The sequence below is a fragment of the Trichogramma pretiosum genome, unplaced genomic scaffold (genome assembly GCF_000599845.2).
Source record: "Trichogramma pretiosum strain Unisexual culture from Peru unplaced genomic scaffold, Tpre_2.0 scaffold103, whole genome shotgun sequence".
In the NCBI taxonomy this organism is placed as follows: Eukaryota; Metazoa; Arthropoda; class Insecta; order Hymenoptera; family Trichogrammatidae; genus Trichogramma; species Trichogramma pretiosum.
The window spans coordinates 392,509-413,614 of NW_019640788.1; the positions used below are offsets into that span (position 1 = coordinate 392,509).

The 21,106-nt window shown below is 41.1% G+C and overlaps 1 protein-coding gene across 1 annotated transcript in view; it reads left to right on the forward strand.

Moving 5' to 3' along the window:
• LOC106653824 overlaps positions 1 to 21,106 on the forward strand; it is a gene marked incomplete at its 5' end in the record, with an annotated part of 166,017 nt that overhangs the window by 134,026 nt on the left and 10,885 nt on the right. The window contains one exon of the mRNA XM_014373403.2: positions 17,849 to 18,175. Within this exon, the coding sequence (XP_014228889.2) occupies positions 17,849 to 18,175 (327 nt within the window). The remainder of the gene's footprint in view (positions 1 to 17,848; positions 18,176 to 21,106) is intronic.

The window sequence follows — 21,106 nt, forward strand, 5'->3', positions numbered from 1 at the left end:
TTAAATGAACGTATTTTTCGCCTACTATTGCATAAAATTTTGTATGCAACACGTGCCCAGCTTTTTGGGCACTTGTTACATAAATAACTATTTTCGCACATTTTTTAGTGCGCAAAAAGCGTTTTTCGGCACGAGTGTGCGGAAAAAGACACGAGTGTCGGCTATGCCAGCACGTTGATTTAATAATTTTTAAGGGTACTAAGAATTTTCTCTGAAACAATAACAGTTGTAGAATTGAAAAAATATTTTATGCAATTGTAAAGCGAAAAATCCCCTTTTGGGCACACTTTTTAGTGCACAAAAAGCGTTTTTGGACACTGTTAAGCGGTAAAATTTCTGATATTTTGTGAGATATCATGCTCGTTATTTGTGCACTTTTTGCATAGTATTTCATAAAATGTCGTATGCAGCAAGTGCCAAGCTTTTTGCCCAGAAATTGCGTGAAACAGTTCTCTTCTCGTGCAAGCGTAACCGTCACTCGTACTCACAAAATGGTTCCCCCCCACTTTCCCGACTCCGCTTTCACGACAACCATTTTCACGACAAGTATTTTTCCCGACAATCGAAAATCCCGAATCCAATTTCACGAAAACCATTTTCACAAGTATTTCAAATTTTATACATATGATGATGGCCCTAGCTGTGTGATGTTCCCGAAGACGATGTGTTGCCAACATTTAAAGCTTTTAAAAAAGAAGCTCCAAGTGCACTGAAGACTGTCTTCAATTACTTCTCCGAATACTATGTTATTGGCATTCCAGCAGTTCAAGGAAGACGTCCTAAGAAAGCTACACCTCCACGTTCTCCTATACAGTTATGAAATCAGTGTGATGCTGTGCTAGCAGAGACTCATAAAACAAATAACGTTAGTGAAGGTTGGCACAATCGCTTTGGGTTAATTGTCGGCAAACACCATACAGACTTGTACAGTGCACTGAGGGAGTTCCAAAAATAACAGGCCGATGTGGAGATAGGTATCGCAGAGTTAGGATTAGGACGCTCTATAAAAAGAGCACCAAAACTAAAATGGATTGCTCAGCATGAAACTATCTTCGACAGAGAAATATCTTTGTTCATTGGCTCACACTATAAATCTCTGATAGATACTTTCATTTTTTAAGTTAATAAATTTGTTATTACATATTCATTGTCATTATTCTTTATGATCGACGTCGAAAAGAATACTTGTCGTGAGAATGGTTGTCGTGAAAGCGGAGTCGGGAAAGTGGGAGGTAACACACAAAATAACCCATTCGTATAACTACTCATATCTTCATCGTTTGCATATTGTTCATAAGAATATCAATAATATAATATAATTTTAATTAATGATAATTAATATATTATTAATTATATTGTTAATTATATTATTAATTAATAATAATTAATATATTATTAATTATATTGTTAATTATATTATTAATTAATAATAATTAACGGAAATAATCCTGCGTATGCATCTGAATAAAAAATCAGGGCAACAGTCCTGTCAGTGACTAGGTTGTAATATTGAATTTAAATTTTATATTTGCTCAGCATTCTGCAACTGGGGTTGCCACTAGTAATAATAAGCAACCGATGGTAAACAATATAAAACTGAGGCGTCGAGTGTGTATAAAATCGTTAGAATTACTTAATATATTTCAAAATGTTAAAATAAAGATTGTTTAAATCTTTAAGGTCTTCTTTTTTATTAAGTGTGTTGTGCGTGTCATTGATAAAAATCATTTCCGATATGGTTCAACGTTGGTAGTTCGGCTCTTGGTCTAAAATTTTTACATTTGCCCAATCCATGTTGTGTCCGTCTTTTTTGGCGATATGCGCTGCGACTGCCGATTTCTCACTGTCTGCGTTCTTGTATTTGTTCATGCGGATTTTCAGATTCCTTTTTGTTTGGCTCACGTAGCTTTTGGTGCAGTTCATGCATTTCAAATGGTATACCACACCTGTTTTTTCAAGCTTGTCGATCTTGTCTTTTCCTAGTGTAATGAGCGAAGTGAGTGATTCGCTTTTAGTCGGAATGACCTTGATGTTGTATTTTCTAAGCATGTTGGCACATTTGTCGTAGAAGTGGTCGATATGTGGTAATTTTAAAATTGCCTTGCATGTCGGATTGGGTCTGATTGTGTGTGAGTCTGGTTTGAAATGCTTAAGGGTCCACATTCTTTTGAATATATGTAGATTGACGAAGGCTGATGGATAATCGTTGTCTCTCAAGAGGTTTCGTACTTTTTCTATGTTCTTGGCGTGAAACTGCTGATCTGATAATTTCGTTACTCTGTTAACTAAGTTGTAAATGATGTGCAAAAGGGTCGTAAAATTCATAAATTATGAGAAACGTATCATTCCATTTTTGAAATAGATAAAGTAGAATAGTCCCTTAATCTGTGAAAATTTCAGTATTAAAGTATCCTCTAATATGGAATAGTTCCGTTTGCAAATGAGATGCAACGAAGCATATCCTTGATTGTTTACACTGTTAGGATCACACATTTTCCTAATAATAAATTTACAACTTTTGTAGTGTTGTTTTATGTATGTCGTAATACTAAATTTAACCCATTAACGCGCAAAAGTGCAATTTTATGCATAAATTTTCCGTTGAAAAAAATTATAAATAAAGTTAAAATGTTTTCTTTAAAATCCATACCCAGGGGTTTTTGGGTATGCTCTTTCAGTATCCGGTGTTATTTTTGCGATAAATAAACATTATCATCGTTTTTTTTGCCATTAAAAACAAAAAACGTGATTTTTTGACTCACAATTTTTTTTCAAAGTCGATTTTCTACCTTGCCTTGCCTTCGGAGGGTTCCCATAACACCAGAAATCGTGCACTTTTTCTCTGAACCTTCAAAAAATGCGCTGCCGCGATTTTTATCTTGCCCCTATATTTCTAAAATGGCGAATTTATACCGGGCAGTGGTATAAAAATTTACTCACTTTTTACTCAGAACCTATTTTACATGCGCTAAATATGAACTCAAAAGTACAATTTGGAGTGTAAAAACTGATTTGAAATCGTTTAGAGAATACGTGTGATTTTTTTCAGAATTTTTCAGACCACTTTAAAAATTTTGCAAAATACGACCATTTCCCGGCCTGTCGAAAAAATCCAGAATGTTCTAAAAAAATCTGAACTTTGAGCCCCTGTAGATAAATGAGGGTTGGACCTGGGGAGCTCAGAATTTTAATTTTTCTTTGTAAACTTGAAGAGTGAATGGTTAGTTTCAACTTCATTATTTGGGCCTGCAACACCTGTTGGGAAATGGTCCGTATATACGACAAAAACATCACAATACTAATATCTAAATAAAGCTTTTTAAAAAAGTTTTTTGTTGTCGATTTTGTGTTAAATGTCCATTTTTGTCATGGTAACTGTAGACTAAAAACATTAAGAGCCGAAAACCTTAAACTATAAAATTATTAAAGATAAACCCTTTTTATTATTAAAAAATAAAAAGTATTTCATTTCAATTTGCAATTATGTACATTAATAGGAAGTGACAATAATGTAAAATATGCAAGAACTAATACTGTTCATAGGTAATGTGGAAACGATATTCTTTATAGTAGTGTAAAACTCAAACCCATAGTTTTGCCTATTTTTTTACTTCATTTGTAATAAACGAATTCCAATTTTTTTTAAAAATTTGTCAATGTTATTAACAATAACATGTCAGAGCAGGGGAGGTTGGAGGAGGGGAGCCGGGAGGAGGGGAGGGAGGGGGGGCATTTTAGGAGGGGAGCCTGGAGGAGGGGAACCCTCAAAATACCGTGAAAAATGACACAATTTTACGTTATTTTGAGGGGAGCCTGGAGGAGGGGATCTCGGAGGAGGGGAACTTTATCGTCTATATATATATAGTAAGATATATATATATATATACGCAAGATGTGTGTGAAATTCAATTTTCAAATATATGAGTGGTGATAATGGCGCACTACTCAAACCTTTGACTTCTTGTTCGAGTCGTTTTACTATCTTTATCGAGCAATATTAGAGGAAAGATAAACAGCACAATTTCGATGGTAAATTGGTCGTCGAGTATTTAAAAAATGACCGAATTTTAGCCGCAAGCGTGAGAAAACTTTTGGCCTATATACCCATATGAATTCAGCTCTGGAATCGCGAATAAAATAGACGATGGAATAAAGAAGAAACAGCCGCGATTTAAATGACCCCATTAGTACAACAGACGCGCGTGTAAGAAAAGGGTTGTGGACCCGAGCACGCGAGGTATACGAAGCGACGCGCTGTAGTGGTGGCAATGCCGTCCGCTGGGGGCCCACCACGAAGCGACTCCGAAACAGGTTGACCCAACGAATCTTCTCACAGTATAGTGCGGTAGGAAAACTGGTTTTTGTTTCGCACCCGACTGTCCAACAGGTTCAGACCCCCCGAAGTGTTCCGCGCAAATGTACGAGAGTAGTGCGACCCCCAAGCGAGCCAATGGCACACCATTTCCGGGATACTACTCGGCCAATAGCGAAACGGCTATTTTTGCTCTTTTCGTTTCATCCGAACTCTTATCTCTCTCTCTCTCACTCTCTCTTTTCCTCTCTACTTTTCGTAGTTTATATATGTAGTTAGAGAGGTGGAGGGAGGGTTAAATCTGACGGAAAATATAGGAATATAATAAGTAGGCGAGCAGCAGCTGCCGAGTATTGTTATCATAGCTATATAACGTTCGCGCAGAGCAACGGGTAGTTCTAAAAATTTTCTATCCCTATTGATTTTTTTTTGCTTCGTGCATCAAGAAAAAAAAGAGCAAGAGTAACAGAGAGAGAGGGGGGGGGGNNNNGGGGGGGGGGGGGGGGATAGTTTGTGTGCAAAGAAAGAAAAGATAGCTTAGATTTAAACGACGAAAATGCTAATTCGATCTTCTGCTTCCCGCTCCGCTTTCTCTCTATGCTTTATTGCACGACGTTGTCAAGCGCGCGCTCGCTCACGAAAAACCGTTGTTGTATATTTATCTCTCGGGCATGCTGTCCGGCTCTCTTTGTGTGTACATTACAACTCTGACGTAGCTTTATTATATATGCTTAAAAAGTTTTTATCGCTGATGTGTAACTCGCGTATAATATGTTGCTTTTGCTCTGCATAAATATAAAAACAAACATATAACGCGTAAACGTGGGTGGTAGCTAATAACGCAAAACTTTCTTATTATGAATTATTATTGAATATATGTAGTGGTCGTATGCTTAATGCCTTTTCGATACACATACACGTATGCACGAGCACGCTTGCATATGCCTTCTGGTCAAAGTTGCTCATACACATCCTGCATTGAACAGTTTGTTTGATGTCAACAAGCGATCGAACTAAATTAATGTGTCATCGGTATATGTACGGATTTGTGAGAGGAATTTTGCATCGGAAAGGATTTAATGGTTTCTACCAATTAAAGAGAAATTCTCACTTTTCCTCTCTCTCTCGCTCTCTCTACATACGTTCGCTTTATACACGCATTAGTAATTCCCTACTCTGCGGTGTGCCTGTTTAGTTTAAAAGAGGTGGAAAAAAACATTATGAAGAAAAAGCTAGGTATGAAATATTTCTCTGTGGGAGTCTTGCTAGTAATAAAAATGAATCCGCGGCAAAAAGACGCCTAGTAAATTATTAAACAATTTGTCGCGCTGTAGAATTCCGACGTATAGACCCCGCCGCGCTCAAGAATGCGAAAGTACAATTCGTAATAACATCCCACTGCGGAGTGCGGAGCACTGCCAGCCCGCATGTATACGCACGCGCACACGTTTCAAAATGAGTTTGAGGAACAATTACACCGAGGCCGAGAGGTAATAAAGCAAAATATTTAATAAATCCGTATTAAACAAGCCACGCGCAAGGTATATCTTGAAAATTGAATTTGTCTTTGTGCCACGGTCGCACGCGCGCATAGAAGCATAATTTTAATCATGATCGTCAGACGTGCTCGTGTTCGTTTGCCGGATTCTCGACTGCTTTCGTCGTATCTTCATGTAATAATCATTACTATCAAGTGCGCATGTCAATAAGCAAGTAAGATGAGCATTGTGAAATAAAAATATTAACAAAAATATCTCATAAAGGTTTGCAATATAAAGCAGTATAAATATTTTTTCTACGCGCTGATGCGAACAAAGAGCAATCGGGATTGCATTTTTCCATTGTACAACCAAAGAACCGTCAAAATAAGATGGAAAATAATGCTGGCTCCGAGTTTAATCGATAAATATTTTTACCTATTGCTCTTCATATTGGAACGTGCAAACGATACTTGATTTTTGACATTTATCAAGTGGTGTTTCACTTTTTAATCACTTTTCATCCTATTCGCAAATATGTACAGCCTAGAGAGAAAAAATCTCGAGCGGTATTCACGCGCGCTTGTGCATAGCTTTGAGTAACAAAAGATACTCAAAGCAGCTCTATAGATGTGATCAGGTAACGGTATTTGCTTACAAGGGTATTTTCTAAGAGCACGAATAACTGCTTGATGTTACACATAATGCTGTGTATCCCATGTACAGGCACTCTTATTTTTTTCCGATCATATGCAAATTCTATTAAACCATACTTTTTTTATGATTTTGTTTTAAAAAAGCCACGAACCTAAAGCAGCTTATTTAATAGGATAAAAAAAAGGAAAACCATCGAGTTGGTGAGATTTGCCTTGTCAGCGCATATCTTTCACAGCTGACAAGAAAAGAAGAGAGAAAAAAATAACAATCAGAAAAGGGGCGCGTGGCAGTATGGCAGCAGTGGAAAAAAGTAATTGTCGAGGTGCTCCATACGCTTTTCACCCCCTGATTATTGGAAAGCATCTCTCTCTCTCTCTCTCTCTCTCTCTCTCTCTCTCTCTCTCTTCTGCACTGCATCCGATCTCGTTCTACTCTAGCGAGAAGGAGGCTATGTGCATGCTCTCTGATTATACACCTTGTCATCCTCGTGTTTTCCTCTTTCTTTTTCCATATTATATTCGCGAGCTAACCTCGATTGCGTACACGTGAGAGGATGAAAAAAGAAATGTGGAATCGCGGCTGAAGCTACTGCTGAACTAATAGTCATTATGCCTGCATATTTGGTCGAGTTACCGAACTATCACTGCATTAAATCAGAACAACATCTCTTTTCCACTACTGTCACTTTCATTATAATTTATTAAATTCACAAAAAATTCGATTATTTCTGCAATTTGTCTTTTCTTATTTAGTCTCACTTTGGCTGATCAGAGAAATTTTTCTCTAAAACAAGGAACCCGATAATATTCCTTTGTAACAAACTCTGTGAACTATTATACGGTGTTACATATTACTGTGTAAGCGAAAACGTTTGACATTCGAGTCACATAGTTGGGCAAAAGTTGATAGTTGGCCAGAGACCCTTTAATGAATTGAACGTAATATCAGCGATCGAATGGACTTAATTTCTAGCGCTCTACACGCGTAGAGGAGCTTAAGTCAAACAATTTTCCATATATATGCGCGTTGCAAGATGCGCGCGTACCTGCAAGATACAAAGACTCTTATGACCCTTTATATGCTGTACATAACAACCTTACATGTATATTACTTTCGCATATTTTACTCTTATGGCGGACTCTGTCGTAGCTACGCCTCAAATTTATTACGAACATTATAATATAGTCAACGCAGCATTATTATATAAGGGAAAAGAGCTGTTGCTGCCCTGAAGAGGATGTAATTGATTTTACTCGATCGAATTTCAATTTTACGTCCAAGCACGTGTGTTATTCAATATATCGAATTCCCCTTTTCCGTAAATAACAAGTTCAATTTTGTAATATTCAATCCCCATTGAAAATATCCCTCTCGATTATCGAATTCATATATAAATATAATTTATATTCGCGTGCGATTCTGATCGACAATATAATATTCCAAAGAAGAATTTTTGGATTTTTTCCTCGAATTTCAGCTGAAAATTGAATTTTTTTCACCTGAATATAACACTTGTCACACTTCTCTCGGGCACACAAACACACTCATACACATACAAACGCGAAGAGTGGCCCGGCTTTTATTAGATTTATCCTTTTAAACGCATTCGTACGTGCGTGTGAATAACGAAACGAGTTTATATTACACATTGTAAATTCGATGAAAGAAAAAAAATAATCAAAAGAGAAAACCCTCGTGAGGATGGACATAGTCAATAAAAATACAACAGTATGATTTTGTTCATTAGTTTATCAACTGCACAATTCTAAACGAATACATTCGAAATTGCTAACAAAGAAAATATTGTTTGTGCTATTTCGCGAAAATTATTGCGAAAAAACGGCACTAACATATTAAAAATTAGAAAAAGTATGTCAGAATGTGAATCAAAACTGAAGACATGCAACGGAACAAAACAGAATTGATCTTGAAATACTAAGAATAGTAATCTTTTGTTACGTGCCATTGATATACATAACTTAAAATAAAAACAAGACCTCGTGTGAAAGAACTACCGCGTTAACCCTTTTCGCATGAGTCCGCGTGAGGCCGCATCGTGTTGGTCCAGCGCTTACGTCACAGAGCGGTCCGTGCGACCCCCCTTGGAACTCGGCGATCAAACAGTCTCGAAGATCCGGTCCTCTACATACTTCTCACTCTCACAAACTCGCAGCAAGAAGATATGGTTGAGAAAAATCTCCTTTTTTCTTCGATAAATCCCCGCTACTCTCTCTCTCTGCCTCACCTCGGACATTGGTCATCTCGCGCAAACTTGCGAGGGGTCTGTGGTGGGGGGATCGTGCAAAAATTCGGGAAAAACGTTGATGCCACCGTAGGACCCAAACTGACCGAGATGATCTTACGAAAATTTAGTCACTCGTCAGGCATTGTATGCACTGCAACGCACAGCACGAAACAAACGAGAGTCTTTGGTGATTTCTGCTAAGATTAATTTGGCCTTCTTCACTCATAACATTTTTCTGATCATCAATCCGGTGAATCGATAAATTCAATTTGCCTCTTATTTGTTCTCAACTTCTTCAACATCTAAAGCGTTGTAATTCTAGCGTGTTCAGTGTTGGTTAGGTTTTCGTAGTTGTTGAGAAAATACATCGGTGCATCGGTTATAATAAGCCAGTGATTGTTGTGCGCATTGTTTTTGTTTGTTTATTGCTGTTGTTTCATCGGCATATTAGAGTTTATTAATTTCAACAGTGTACGCGGCTAAATTAATTTAGCTACATCTGCGCGTTGTTAATATTCGGCTAATTAAATCCAACTTGTGTGTATACATATTTGTGTGCGGTATACGTACGAAATTAGCGGGTTGTAATACGCGTCTGTTGTCTCTCGATCGTGCGTGAAATTTTAAAATTTTCTGAAAAACCAGTAAAAAATTCGTATAGTGTATCGTGTGGAAGTCTTGCGATACTTTTGTCGTTTTCTCTTTTCCTCTCTCTCTCTTTCTCCTTTTCTACTCTCATTCTGAATCGCATCTTCGATCTATCCTCAAAAATTTCTCTTCTAATTCAGTGATCCAAGTGATAATACAACCGATGATAGTGACTTGGTCCTCGCCATAACTAGTCACGGTCGCTTAGGCAATTGCTATGTACTTCGCTACCGCTGCCGACGCCCACCACACCACCATCAGTCCGTCGTCCACGACCGTACATCGTCAGGCGCACGACGCGTTCCTTGGTCGATAGATATATGTGCATACGCACGCACGCACACCAAGTTCAGCAGCCCTTCACTTTTCATACAGACACAAAGACACGCATAGACACGTGCACATATATATATCATCAACCGAGCGCACGTCGAGGCGCTCTGGATATATACGGTACGTGACATGGACGGATATAATCAGGGCTGGTATCAGCAGCAGCAGCATCATTACCATAATCATCATCATCACGAGCATCATCATGTTAGCCAGCAGCAGCAGCAGCAGCAGCAGCAGCAGCTACAGCAGCAACAGCAGCAACAGCAACACCACCATTACTCTCAATACTATCCACCGGATTATTTGTATCGATTCTCCTTACAGGTAACCATCTTCGCGATAGTGTGTGCGTGTGACAGTGTTGCTCATCTTTTTGCGCTGTGGCGGCAAGGGATGATAGCGCGATTACATTATATCCGCGCGAGCAGATGCTATAACGACTGCGGGGCGGCAGCAATTGCAAATAATAATAGCCCCATAATCGTTACTGTCCACACGATTCGCGTGTATATAGTTTATTAAGGTTTCGAAACTGTAATTACACAAACGCGCTAGTACCCGAGCAACTCGTACGTGCATGCATTCACACACGAGTTTCCAATAACAATGTCACGGACGAATATGAGCGAGGAAAATGACGTTTTCTCTCTCTCTCTCTCTCTCTCTCTCTCTCTCTCTCTCTCTCTCTCTCTCTCTCTTTTTCGTGGATGAAAAGAACCAAATCTCTCTTCCACAAATGTACGCAGTACACGAGGTTAAATACATAAATAGTGTAAGAGGTGATTCGTTGTCGCGCCCACGCTCTGTGTACCGACACAAAAGCATTTTCCGGCCAGGCATAATAAACTTTCCTATATGTGCGAGCGCGACCAGTACCTTTGATGCATTATTATACGATTCCGAGTGCACATTTACATCGATCGTTTAAATAATAGACCCTCGTGTGGCCGCGCGCAGATCGAAAAGTCATTTTGTTTTGTTTTAATTGTGTGCACAAATCAGCGTCGAACGAGCTTATAACTGAAACTCCGTGTCGCGGGCACGCGCGACAATTCACAATGTCGATCGCAAAGTTTAACCTTCGCCGATTTTAGGTGGTTTGCCATCGAACACGTTATAATATACCGTGTACACATAGCCGCCTCCCAAGTTAATTGATTTATTCGATCGTCATTGTGCAAGTGTTTCTCCGTAAACTTTCTAATGTGTATATCGAATGCAAACAAACAGCGGAGTCGGGGCTGCTCGTGCTCGGGCGCGCTGCATCTTAAACAATGGATGCTGCGCGCCGCACCCTGCAACGCCACTGCAGTGTACGCGCGTAGACGCGCGTGTAGCGCTGCAAAAAGTGCACACGCGTATTTAGTAGACAATTTTTCATAGTGTACATTATTCATTCCCCTCGCGCGTTGCCCAGAGAACACAGTGGAGCAGTGAATTTCATTTCTCATTTGGCTGTGCTCAGCAGCGACGTAGACCGGATCTGCGCAGGAAAAAGCGGAAGTTCGTGCAGAATCCACGGCACCAATGACATTATATAAAGTTGCCCGCGCTCCGCGCCATTGTTTCCTTTTAAATGGCAACGAGTTTCTAACTCTCTGCAGAGAGAGAAAGAGAGAGAGAGACGATGAATACATTGAGAGATTCATCTGTACATTATATACTTGCGTTTCCCCCCTTTACATTTCCTATGTCTTTCTCTTGTATTATGTCTGATTTGATTGCTGCCACTGAATGCATTCGACTGTTTAGGCTTGCATCTTTTTTTGTACTTTTAATAAATCCTTTTTGGACGTGAAACAAACAATTAAACTCGCAATAAAATGATGTACAATTAAAATACTTTTATTCCCTCTAATAAAAGTACATATTAGCATTGAAATTTAATTTTAACTATTTAAAAATTTCGCTTTAGATTTATTTATTATAATATTATGAGTATAATACGACGCAACTCTGAAACAAATGTAATAACTGTAGAAAAATTTCAAAAATCTGCATTCTTAGGCTCAACCCTTCTGTTCTGATTTTTACACCACCTTTTGTATACCATAATCGACATTCGTGTAGCATGTATATTGTACACATACATACTACGATGGACATCAAAACTCCTTCCCTACTGTCCTCGAACTCGTCCCCCCCCCCCCTTTTTTTTACCTCGGCTAATTGGCTTGCGCAGCACGTGAGCTCGATCTTTTTTCGCTCGCTCACATTCCTCGCATTCTTGCAAATTTAACTCGACGCTGAAGGGGTGAAAGACGAGAGCCAAGCGCGCTCGCATAGCTATATTACGGAATTCGTTTTATTGGCAACTTCTTTTTTTATCTAATGCGACATTGGAATCAATTTCGTTTGTTGCTACTTGTGCGAAGTCAAATCCTATATAGCCTCGAGCACGGTAGGCAATCTAAGCTTCGCCTATATCGACCCGCGCCTATACACAAGCGCTCATACTCCCGCGCTTTGAGGGAGAAAAGTCCATCTGCTTAGCACGACGCACGAGGGAGTTGGATCAACGCGATATAGCTTATGCATTCTATACCACGCCTGCCTCCACTAAAAACGAAAGAAAGACAAGTAGTTGGGCTGGTATAAGCATCGAGGGAGCTCTTGAAACCGGCCCCCGTATAAATCGCGTGTAATGCCGTACTATCCTCTTCAATAATAGGCAAAAAAAGGTAGGAGGACACGCTCGCGCGCGAGATTGCAAAATTGTAAATTAAACTTTACGTTCTCTCTAGCCCGAGTAGCAGTACCTTTAGTTAAGATTTATCTATGCGAAGAAAAAAATAATGAGTTACTTTTAACATTTTCTTGCGTTTTTTTTAGTTTAAATTTTCTCTTTGAGAGATTTGCGCGAGGCCAGATGCATATATATACAGTAATTCCATGAGCGCACCTAGGGCATGCAGATATAAACAGTAACAGAGAGGCAGAGGCTACACAGGGCAAATCTTGCGTTTGCCATAGGCTCTGGCAGCTTCCATATTCTAATGTACACGCTACGAGCTGGCAGAAGCAGAAGCAGCGGCGGTGATAGGACAGTAAATGAAAGTACACGCGCGGATGCAGGGGCGAATAATGCCGCTATTAAATGCGAAAGAGAGAAAGAAAAAGGGCTCGTGCGACCTGCACCTAGACTATCTTTCTTACCATCTCTAGCAGCAGCAGCAGCAGAGTATCTCTCTCTCTTTCTCTCTCTACTCTTTGCATCTCTCTATATACATCCTTCCTATGCACGATGCTTTTATAGGCATCTCTCACCCTTCCTTTACTCGGGTACGCGATGTTATTACTCACCAGGCAGAAGCTGTGTGCATTAACTGATGTAATATTTGCGGGATTTTTTCCTTCCTCGCGCAGCGTAGTATCTTCGTGCTTGAGCACAGAGGCTGTTGCTGTTACTGCTACTCTTGAATGGTACGTTCAAGTGGAAAATGATAACATTAATAACAATAATAATAATAATAATAATAATAATAACAATAATAACAATAATAATAATAATAATGATAATATCATATAAACAAAATGCGCATCTACTCTATTTCCATTATAAATTAAAATTTTTTAAAATTTTACTGTGTATTAAATCGAGTAACACCCGAAAAATTTGGTTTCATACATCCGTAAAACAAAAAAATGTCGGACACGTGCATGCACATTACGACGCAACAGAGAATATGAGCTAAAAAAATGGTCAGAGCGAGCCCCAATTTACTCTCTGTGAAACATAATTTTGCATATTATAAAAATTCACTTTTATAGCAGCACTGTGCGCGCTCCGAGCTCACGGGTGAAATAACCGTTGTTCCTCCCCGTGCTCGTCATCCATCCAGCCTGTACGGTTATAATACGCACTCATATATATGCGTATAAGCGTATTATATTTTTCCGAATTTTACGAGCTTTTCGCTTGATTTTGCGCAACGTCAACAAGTGTCTAAGAGCCGCACACGCCAAACAACGTCATACGAGGCAACGCAGAGAAAAAAATTCGAGAGAATGCTGTAGCAAAAAACGAGGTACAGAGGGAAAAAGTGTGCGTGTGTGCGAGAGAGAAAAATTCGTTCGAGTGCGAGCGAGAAGCTTGTTACAACGGCGCAATTCTGAGGGTGCAGTGCTGCAGCTTCTTTGACCTCATAACGTTTTCATATTTATTAATACCAATATATTTGTGAGAAACACGGGTTTGGCAAATAAAATTGACAAACATAACGGCATCGTGCATATAATACTCCCAGATGAATAAAATTACAAAACTGTCAATATTTTTTTAACATTATTCAAACTCTTCACTATAAAGTTAAAAAAAAGTTGAATTAAGGCAGCACAAATTAAAAAGAGTTACTTTGTTCTAATCGTGGTTGAATCTTCCCCTGAAGTATCCAGTCTGTTACTCTAGCATCTCCGTAAAATGATCTATTCGCGTGGGCGAGTGAGTGAGTGAATACACATTAGAGTCTCAGACTCATACGGAAGGATAATAATGTACGGCGTATTACTGTTTAGCCGTCGCTATATATAGATCCGTCGTCGACGACGACGATGACGCTGCTGTCATACAGTCGACGACGTCGTCTTTGTCAGCGAGTTGTATGCGCGCGACCACGCGTAGTAGTAGTTCGTCCCGAACGAGAGAGAGAGAGCGAGGACACAATTCGACCTGGAAGACAATACAATTATTCGCAATTACCGACGTAGTCATTGCCGCCGTCGCCGCCGCCGCTGCTGCTGCCGACTACGCCAGTCAGCCAGCCAGCCAGCCAACCACCCCCTTGAGGAATTATCCCTTCCTTATGCGGACGTGTAGCGCACCTTGTAGTTGGCGAGCGAGCGAACGCAACTCCATTATCTTCGATGCTCGCTTATATTATATATAGCGCGTGATCTCTCGCTCGTGCATAATCCATAGAAGCGAGTCTACGATTTTACTCGTTAAAAATGACAATAATAAACGCTGGATTTTATAACAAGGCGAGGGTCGCGCGCGTATACTTTTATATACGCTTCTAATGATACACAGAATGAGAGAGAGAGAGAGAGAGAGAGAGAGAGAGAGAGACGAGTTTTCATTTGCATGGTACGCGTGTAATACGAGTTTCTGCAGCTCGACCTGTATAATATGTAGTATACACGCTTAGGGAATCAGCAACGTGGAACGACGTCGCAACGCTAAACTACGCGCTGCAGAACTAATGTAACAAAGGGTGGCCAAGACATACCTCGTAGCAAACTTGATTAGTGAATGTATGTACGTACGTGTAGCGTGCAGAGTATTCGTACGTGTGTGTATGTGTATGCGAACGCCAGTAAAAATAGCTTCGTTTGCTGGTACTCACGTATAGTTGCTGCTCCCGCTGCTCTAGCGAACATCGATTGCGTATACGAGAGAGCGCGCGACTTTTAACGAGAAAAAGGCAGGACTCGACGCACACACACACACGCGTCGCACATATTTTGCTCTCTGACCACTTGAATTTCTCTGCAGAACTTGAGCACATTTGTTTGTTTCATGCGCTGTTGCGTTGGATTTTTGAAAATGTCCCAAGTTACGCAGATACGATATACGTATGTACAGTCGAGGTGTATATTACTACCTTTGCACGGCTCAGCTCGCTCCCGCTTTCTCCCTTTGCCCCCCTTGGTCTTGTGTATGCGCGAACGCGCTAAGAGCTAACTGGCATGTTATGCTCTGACATTGTTCTAATTTAATCATACACACTACTACCAGCACAGCCACTCGCTCGTTGCTTGTGCGAGTTCGCGCAGACACTTGTGCACATGCAAATACACACACAGTTACACACATACACGCAGCAAGCACGCACACTCGCACATTTGCTAACGCATGTAAGACGGCACATAGTTATACAGCTGCACGAGTTTGCTCGTGAACTGCACGAGTATAAGATTCTCTCTAGTCCCTTCTTAACACTTGGCTAATCCAACTCGATTTCAGAAACGGCGTAATTCAACGCGCCAGGGCTTATACATATCGTCTTATAACAATTTGCGCGCAGCGCGCAGTTGTCTATAGATATGTACATTTTCAAGTTTTAATTGAAACTTGGTCGTGGTGGGTATTGTATCGCAACGCGGCAGTAGTAGTAGAGCAGTACACTCGTGCGCGAATATCGATGTATCTCACTCGCATATAGTTGGCGAGAGAAAAAAAATTCATAAACGAACGAGGCTCGCAAGCGGCAATACACATTAGATAGGAAACTTTGATTGCGCACACTTCTATTGCTCCGCGTACAGTGCGCGGCACTTTTCTCTTTTGCTTTTCATATGTAGCGCACGTGCGTGTGCCATATATGTGCCGAGAATATGATGAATACGTACACGCGCACACATACATATGCATAGGCGGACGCACAATATACCTTTGGACTAGTACGTATCTGCGAGAGGGAGGGGGTAGTAGAAAAAATTGCGCGCTTACACAGATAGGCCGAGCAAGTGGCTTCTGCCGAGGCACACGCAGATACGTAGGCAGCTGTAGTGTTGCTCTCGAGTAATCTCGAAATGTGTACGCTTATTCAACTACCCCCGTGTATATACTTGCTCGTGCATACGTACACGAGCACGGGTGAATATCCGCACGCACTGTAGAAAGGACAAGGTAAAGCTCGCAGAATTCACAAAGCATCGCAGCTTCGAATCTGTACAAGTATATATATGATTCGCATATGCGAGCGCATTGAATGAAAGAGAAAGAGGGAGGATATTTATGAAATTCCAAAGACTCGTGCAAGCGAATAGGTGGAAAATCGCTTCTGCATATATGTATGCCACTGCACGTTGCTGCGTTTGTATACGTGGCTCCGCCTTCTCTGCCTTACGCGCGTTATAATATTTCTGTATACACATGAGCCAGTATGCGTACGAAATGCGTTTTTTATTAAATATTATATACATGTATAAGCCCCGCGTGTTTCGCGAATTTATTCGTATTAATTTACGTGCACGTGGACGAATAATAATTACAATTTCCGATAATAGGTACTATTACGCTGTTTGTAATTTTACTGCGTAATGGAAAATAAAATATTCGCTCTGATTTCAGATATATCCTACCGTGCATACATTATACGTACACAGCCAACAACTTTGCTGATAACTATTTAGCCTTGCTTCATCTCGCCACTCTCTCTCTCTCTCTCTCTACGCCATGCCATTGCAATTCACACACTCATTGACTATAGAAGGCCAAAGCCAAACTTAATCTGGCCTGCCAAAGACATGGAAGCTTTCGCGGCAGGCTCGCGTAAGTCCATGCGCAGAGGAGCTTAACGGGCCGGGGGGATTTAATTTAAAACCGGTTCTGTGAAAATCGGCTCGATTCTCGAGTCTCCTTTCGACCTTCTCTCGCGCGTAAAACGTGGATTACCGATACGATCGCGGCTTTTTGAAATTCAAATAATATTTGTTCATTTCTCTGTGATTTGCACGGATCAATTATAAGTATCCTCGACGTTCGATCATGACCCAGGATCACATGCACGTATAGGTTTGATTCTGTTATAATGCGGCCGCACGTATATTTGCAACAGTGGTGAATATTTCATTTTAAAATATAAATTGTCGTCCTTTGGCTAATGTAACAAATTATTTGTCGGAGCGTTTGACACTTCAAACGGCTATTCTTTTACTTAATTAATTATATTATACTCAGCTTCATTAAGTTCGTACAAACATAGCAATGACGCAAAGAGAAAAATTAGAAGAAAAGTTTTACTTTTTTTCCGGAAAAACGAGTAGTGAATCTTTTTCTTAGGTAGCAGACATGACTGCCAAGCTCTGCGCTCTTTAACCCTCTCCTCTTCCCCTTCTGTATGTATGTGTATTCACGAGTGTACATCTTGCGCAGACTTTCGAGTGTTTCATCCTTTTATTAGTGATAGAAGTTAAAAAGGAAAAAGAGCTACTAACTTCAAAGAGAAAGTCTTCTTTTGATTATATACTAGGCTCTCGTCTCACTTATCTCCGAGACCCATATAATAAATACGCTTATATTCTCCTTGCAACCATGAAGTTTAGTACAAAAATATAATTTATTTTTATGCTAGTTACATCATATTTTGACAAAACTTGAAAACTTGAATTAAAAAAATTTTTTTTATAATCATTAAGCATCTAACAAATTATATTTTCTTCTTGCAGCAACAGCAAGCTCAGCAACAAGCGCAGCAACAACAACAGCAGCAGCAGCAAGTGCAGCTCCAGCAACAAGCACAGCAACAACAGCAACAGCAGCAGCAAGTGCAGCTCCAGCAACATCAGCAGTTGCAACAGTCAGCCAACTCGCCGGGCAGGGTCAGCGGAAGTCCCTCGCCGGGGAGCTCGTCGTCCCCTGGCGCGGTCGTCTCCGCCTCGGGCAAGTCCCCGACCGAGCCCAAGCCGGTCGAATGCAATTTGTGCCATCGGAAATTCAAAAATATACCGGCCCTTAACGGCCACATGAGATTGCACGGTGGCTATTTCAAAAAGGTTCGTATAGTATAGACATTATATACCGCGCGCTCTTGTGTGCGCGTAATATATGTATAAATAAATGCATGACATCGCGCAAAGCAAAGTAGACGGATGATGGGGCTGTCTTTTAACTCTTTGTGCTCGGTACACAGGGTTGGAGTTTCGCTTGCGCTTGCGTTATTTACAGGAAATACGTATACATACATACGAAAGTTGAAGGACTTGAGCGAAATTACTCTATATTCCTGAAAGCTTATATAATATGATGATATTTTCGGGTGCTTTGTGAATGTAGCTCGACTATACACTCGCGACCATCTCTCGTGCGCACTCATAGCTCTGTATTTATGAGTAAATTTAAATTGCACATCAATTTAATTAAAAAAAAATTAAAAGAAAAAAAGAAGTCCAAGCTTTCGATCCGATTCCCCGCTTAATTCATAAAGCTATCGATTTAAATAATCTGCCTAATTCAAAACTAATTATGCGCACGTCCTCAAAAATTGACCCAGCGCGCGCGCGCATAATGGGTTATAAGGGCTCGAGCTGGCAGAGAGCGCGCGGGAAGAAAGAAATTTCGCAAGTTTCTCGTAAAGCGTAATTCAAAGAAGAGCCTCTAATAGAGCCGCCTTTGAAAATTGTCATTAATCCCTCCTTTCTTGACTGCGTGCGTATACTGGCACGCGCAAGCGCGCTCGGGGCCGAAGACTACTCCGAGGAAATTTGCTAGCGGAGCTTTGCAATTAAAATAATGGGACTTGCTACGGATGATAAATGTAACTCTCGAAACAGACAGTGTATTATGAAGTGCTCGACAATTACGCTCCGACGCGATTTTTTTCTCTCTTTTTCCTTCTTTTTCCTACCTTCACTTATAAAGGCGCGAGCGTTCACCAAATGTATATACATCATAGCATTAAAATCTATTTTCTTCTCGGACGCTCGAATTAACACTATACGTATAGATATATATTATATACATGGGGCGCAGCGGGGCCGGTGCAGCGCTACGAAAACCGCCGACATTTCTTTGTTACTTTTTTTACTGCTACGTACTCGGGTGTGCTTCTCGCTCGCTCTCTCTCTTTCTTCCTCTTTTTGCCCAGCAGAGGAATCGTTACAACGAATTCAGCGAGAGGTAGAGAAAAATTGCGCGCAGCAATGGAAAAGAAAGACCGCCGAGATCAGCGCTTTTTTCTCCGAGCTTTTCTTTCACTTCTTTCGCTCTCTATATATGTCTATGAAGGTACCTCGTCTGTTTCTGCTCTTTCTGTTATTTCGCTGATTAAAAAGACGTCTTAACGAGTATAGAGAACAGTACGATTAACTCAACGATAGGGTGCCACGGCAGGGTTGAGAAAAATAGAAGAAAATCGCTAGGCTGGGATGGGGGAAGTGCAAAAAATATATTAAAATCGATGCCCTTTCGCGATCGTTTTGTCTTCGATTATTTTCGCCGTGGCCGCTGCCAAATGAATTCGGCACGCTTTTCTTATACAGACAAACTTGATCGATATAGGTGCGCGCGTGTGTACCGATCCATTAAAACGATCGCGAAATCCGAGCAAATAAAATCTGCAGCATCATTAGTGGCGATCAAATCATCGCATATCGGTACACGTTATGTATATGGCTGCTCTCTCTTCCTCTCTTGGTTGTGCGGGTGCGCGCAGCTCTTGAGTTTGCCGATAATTGCCCCCGCCTGTATATAAGCACGTACGCATAAATCTCTGTCAGCGAAAGGAGCTTTGAAATCCTCTTCTCTCTCTCTCTCTCTCTCTCTCTCTCCCCGTGCTGCAGCTCAACTAAAGCAAACGACCCTTTCTCTTGCTCTCTCGCTCTACTCGAAGTCTCGTTGATCGCTGATGCTGCTGCGCAGTACTCTCGGAGGAGGAAGGTTACTGCAGTCGATCAATATGCACGCAATGCGCTGGAAGCGAGCGAGCGAGCGAGCGACATAGACAGAGAAGTGCACACGTCAAAGACAGAGTTCAATTTCGGACGTGATGTGTGTGTATGTGTATCACATACATGTACAGATATATATATGCTATGTATTATATGTATATGCACGGTCTAAAGTGTTCGAGAGGAAATTGCGAGGTTCGAGGCCAGCGACGACGACGACGACTTTGTCAGCTGGCGTGTGAACGGAGAAACTGGTCGCCACCGCGCGCGCACATGTATATATACCGCATACACATACGACGACACACCGGGGACTACTATACTCGGCCCCTGTCAACGCTCCGGCACGCCGAGTCGCAGCTTCTCGCTCGGTCCGGCGTGCACACGCTCGTCTATATATAATAGCGCGCACGTCGCCGAGGAGGACAATTCAATACATCGCACTCGAGGCGCCTCACGTGTTGATTTATATGCATATATTACCGTACTATAGATTGATCGAGCCGGTCATTTATTATTTAGCCCAAAAACAAGCCGCTCGTGGCATCGTCCGTTCGCAGTATATCTATGTCTCACGTGCGTTTCCTCCTATATATAAACACACACTGCACGCAGTGACGGTGGCGGCGGCGGCGGTGGCAGCAGCAGTGTCATTGAGGGCTAGGCTAGCGTCGAAGATTCCATCAACGGATATAATCGAATGGTACTTCAATTAGGGGATGAAGCCCTGTCCGCTTACGGCTCGCTCAGTGATTAGCTCTAAACGACTGTCGCGTATTTTCTGGGTCAAACGACGACGAGGACGACGTCGACGTGGAGGCAAACTGCAGCAGCACGTGTTCAACCGCGGCCTATTAATTTGCCACCTTGCGTGTAATCCAAAGGCCTTTATTTAATTCGCACACATGCGCGCACGGCTCTCGCTTGTTCAAGCTTTGCGACGACTCCTTCATTATCTATAAATATACGTAGATATAATCCCACTCCCCCAGCCCTCTTTTCCTCGCGTTCTATATATGCAGATGATTACAGTTATCA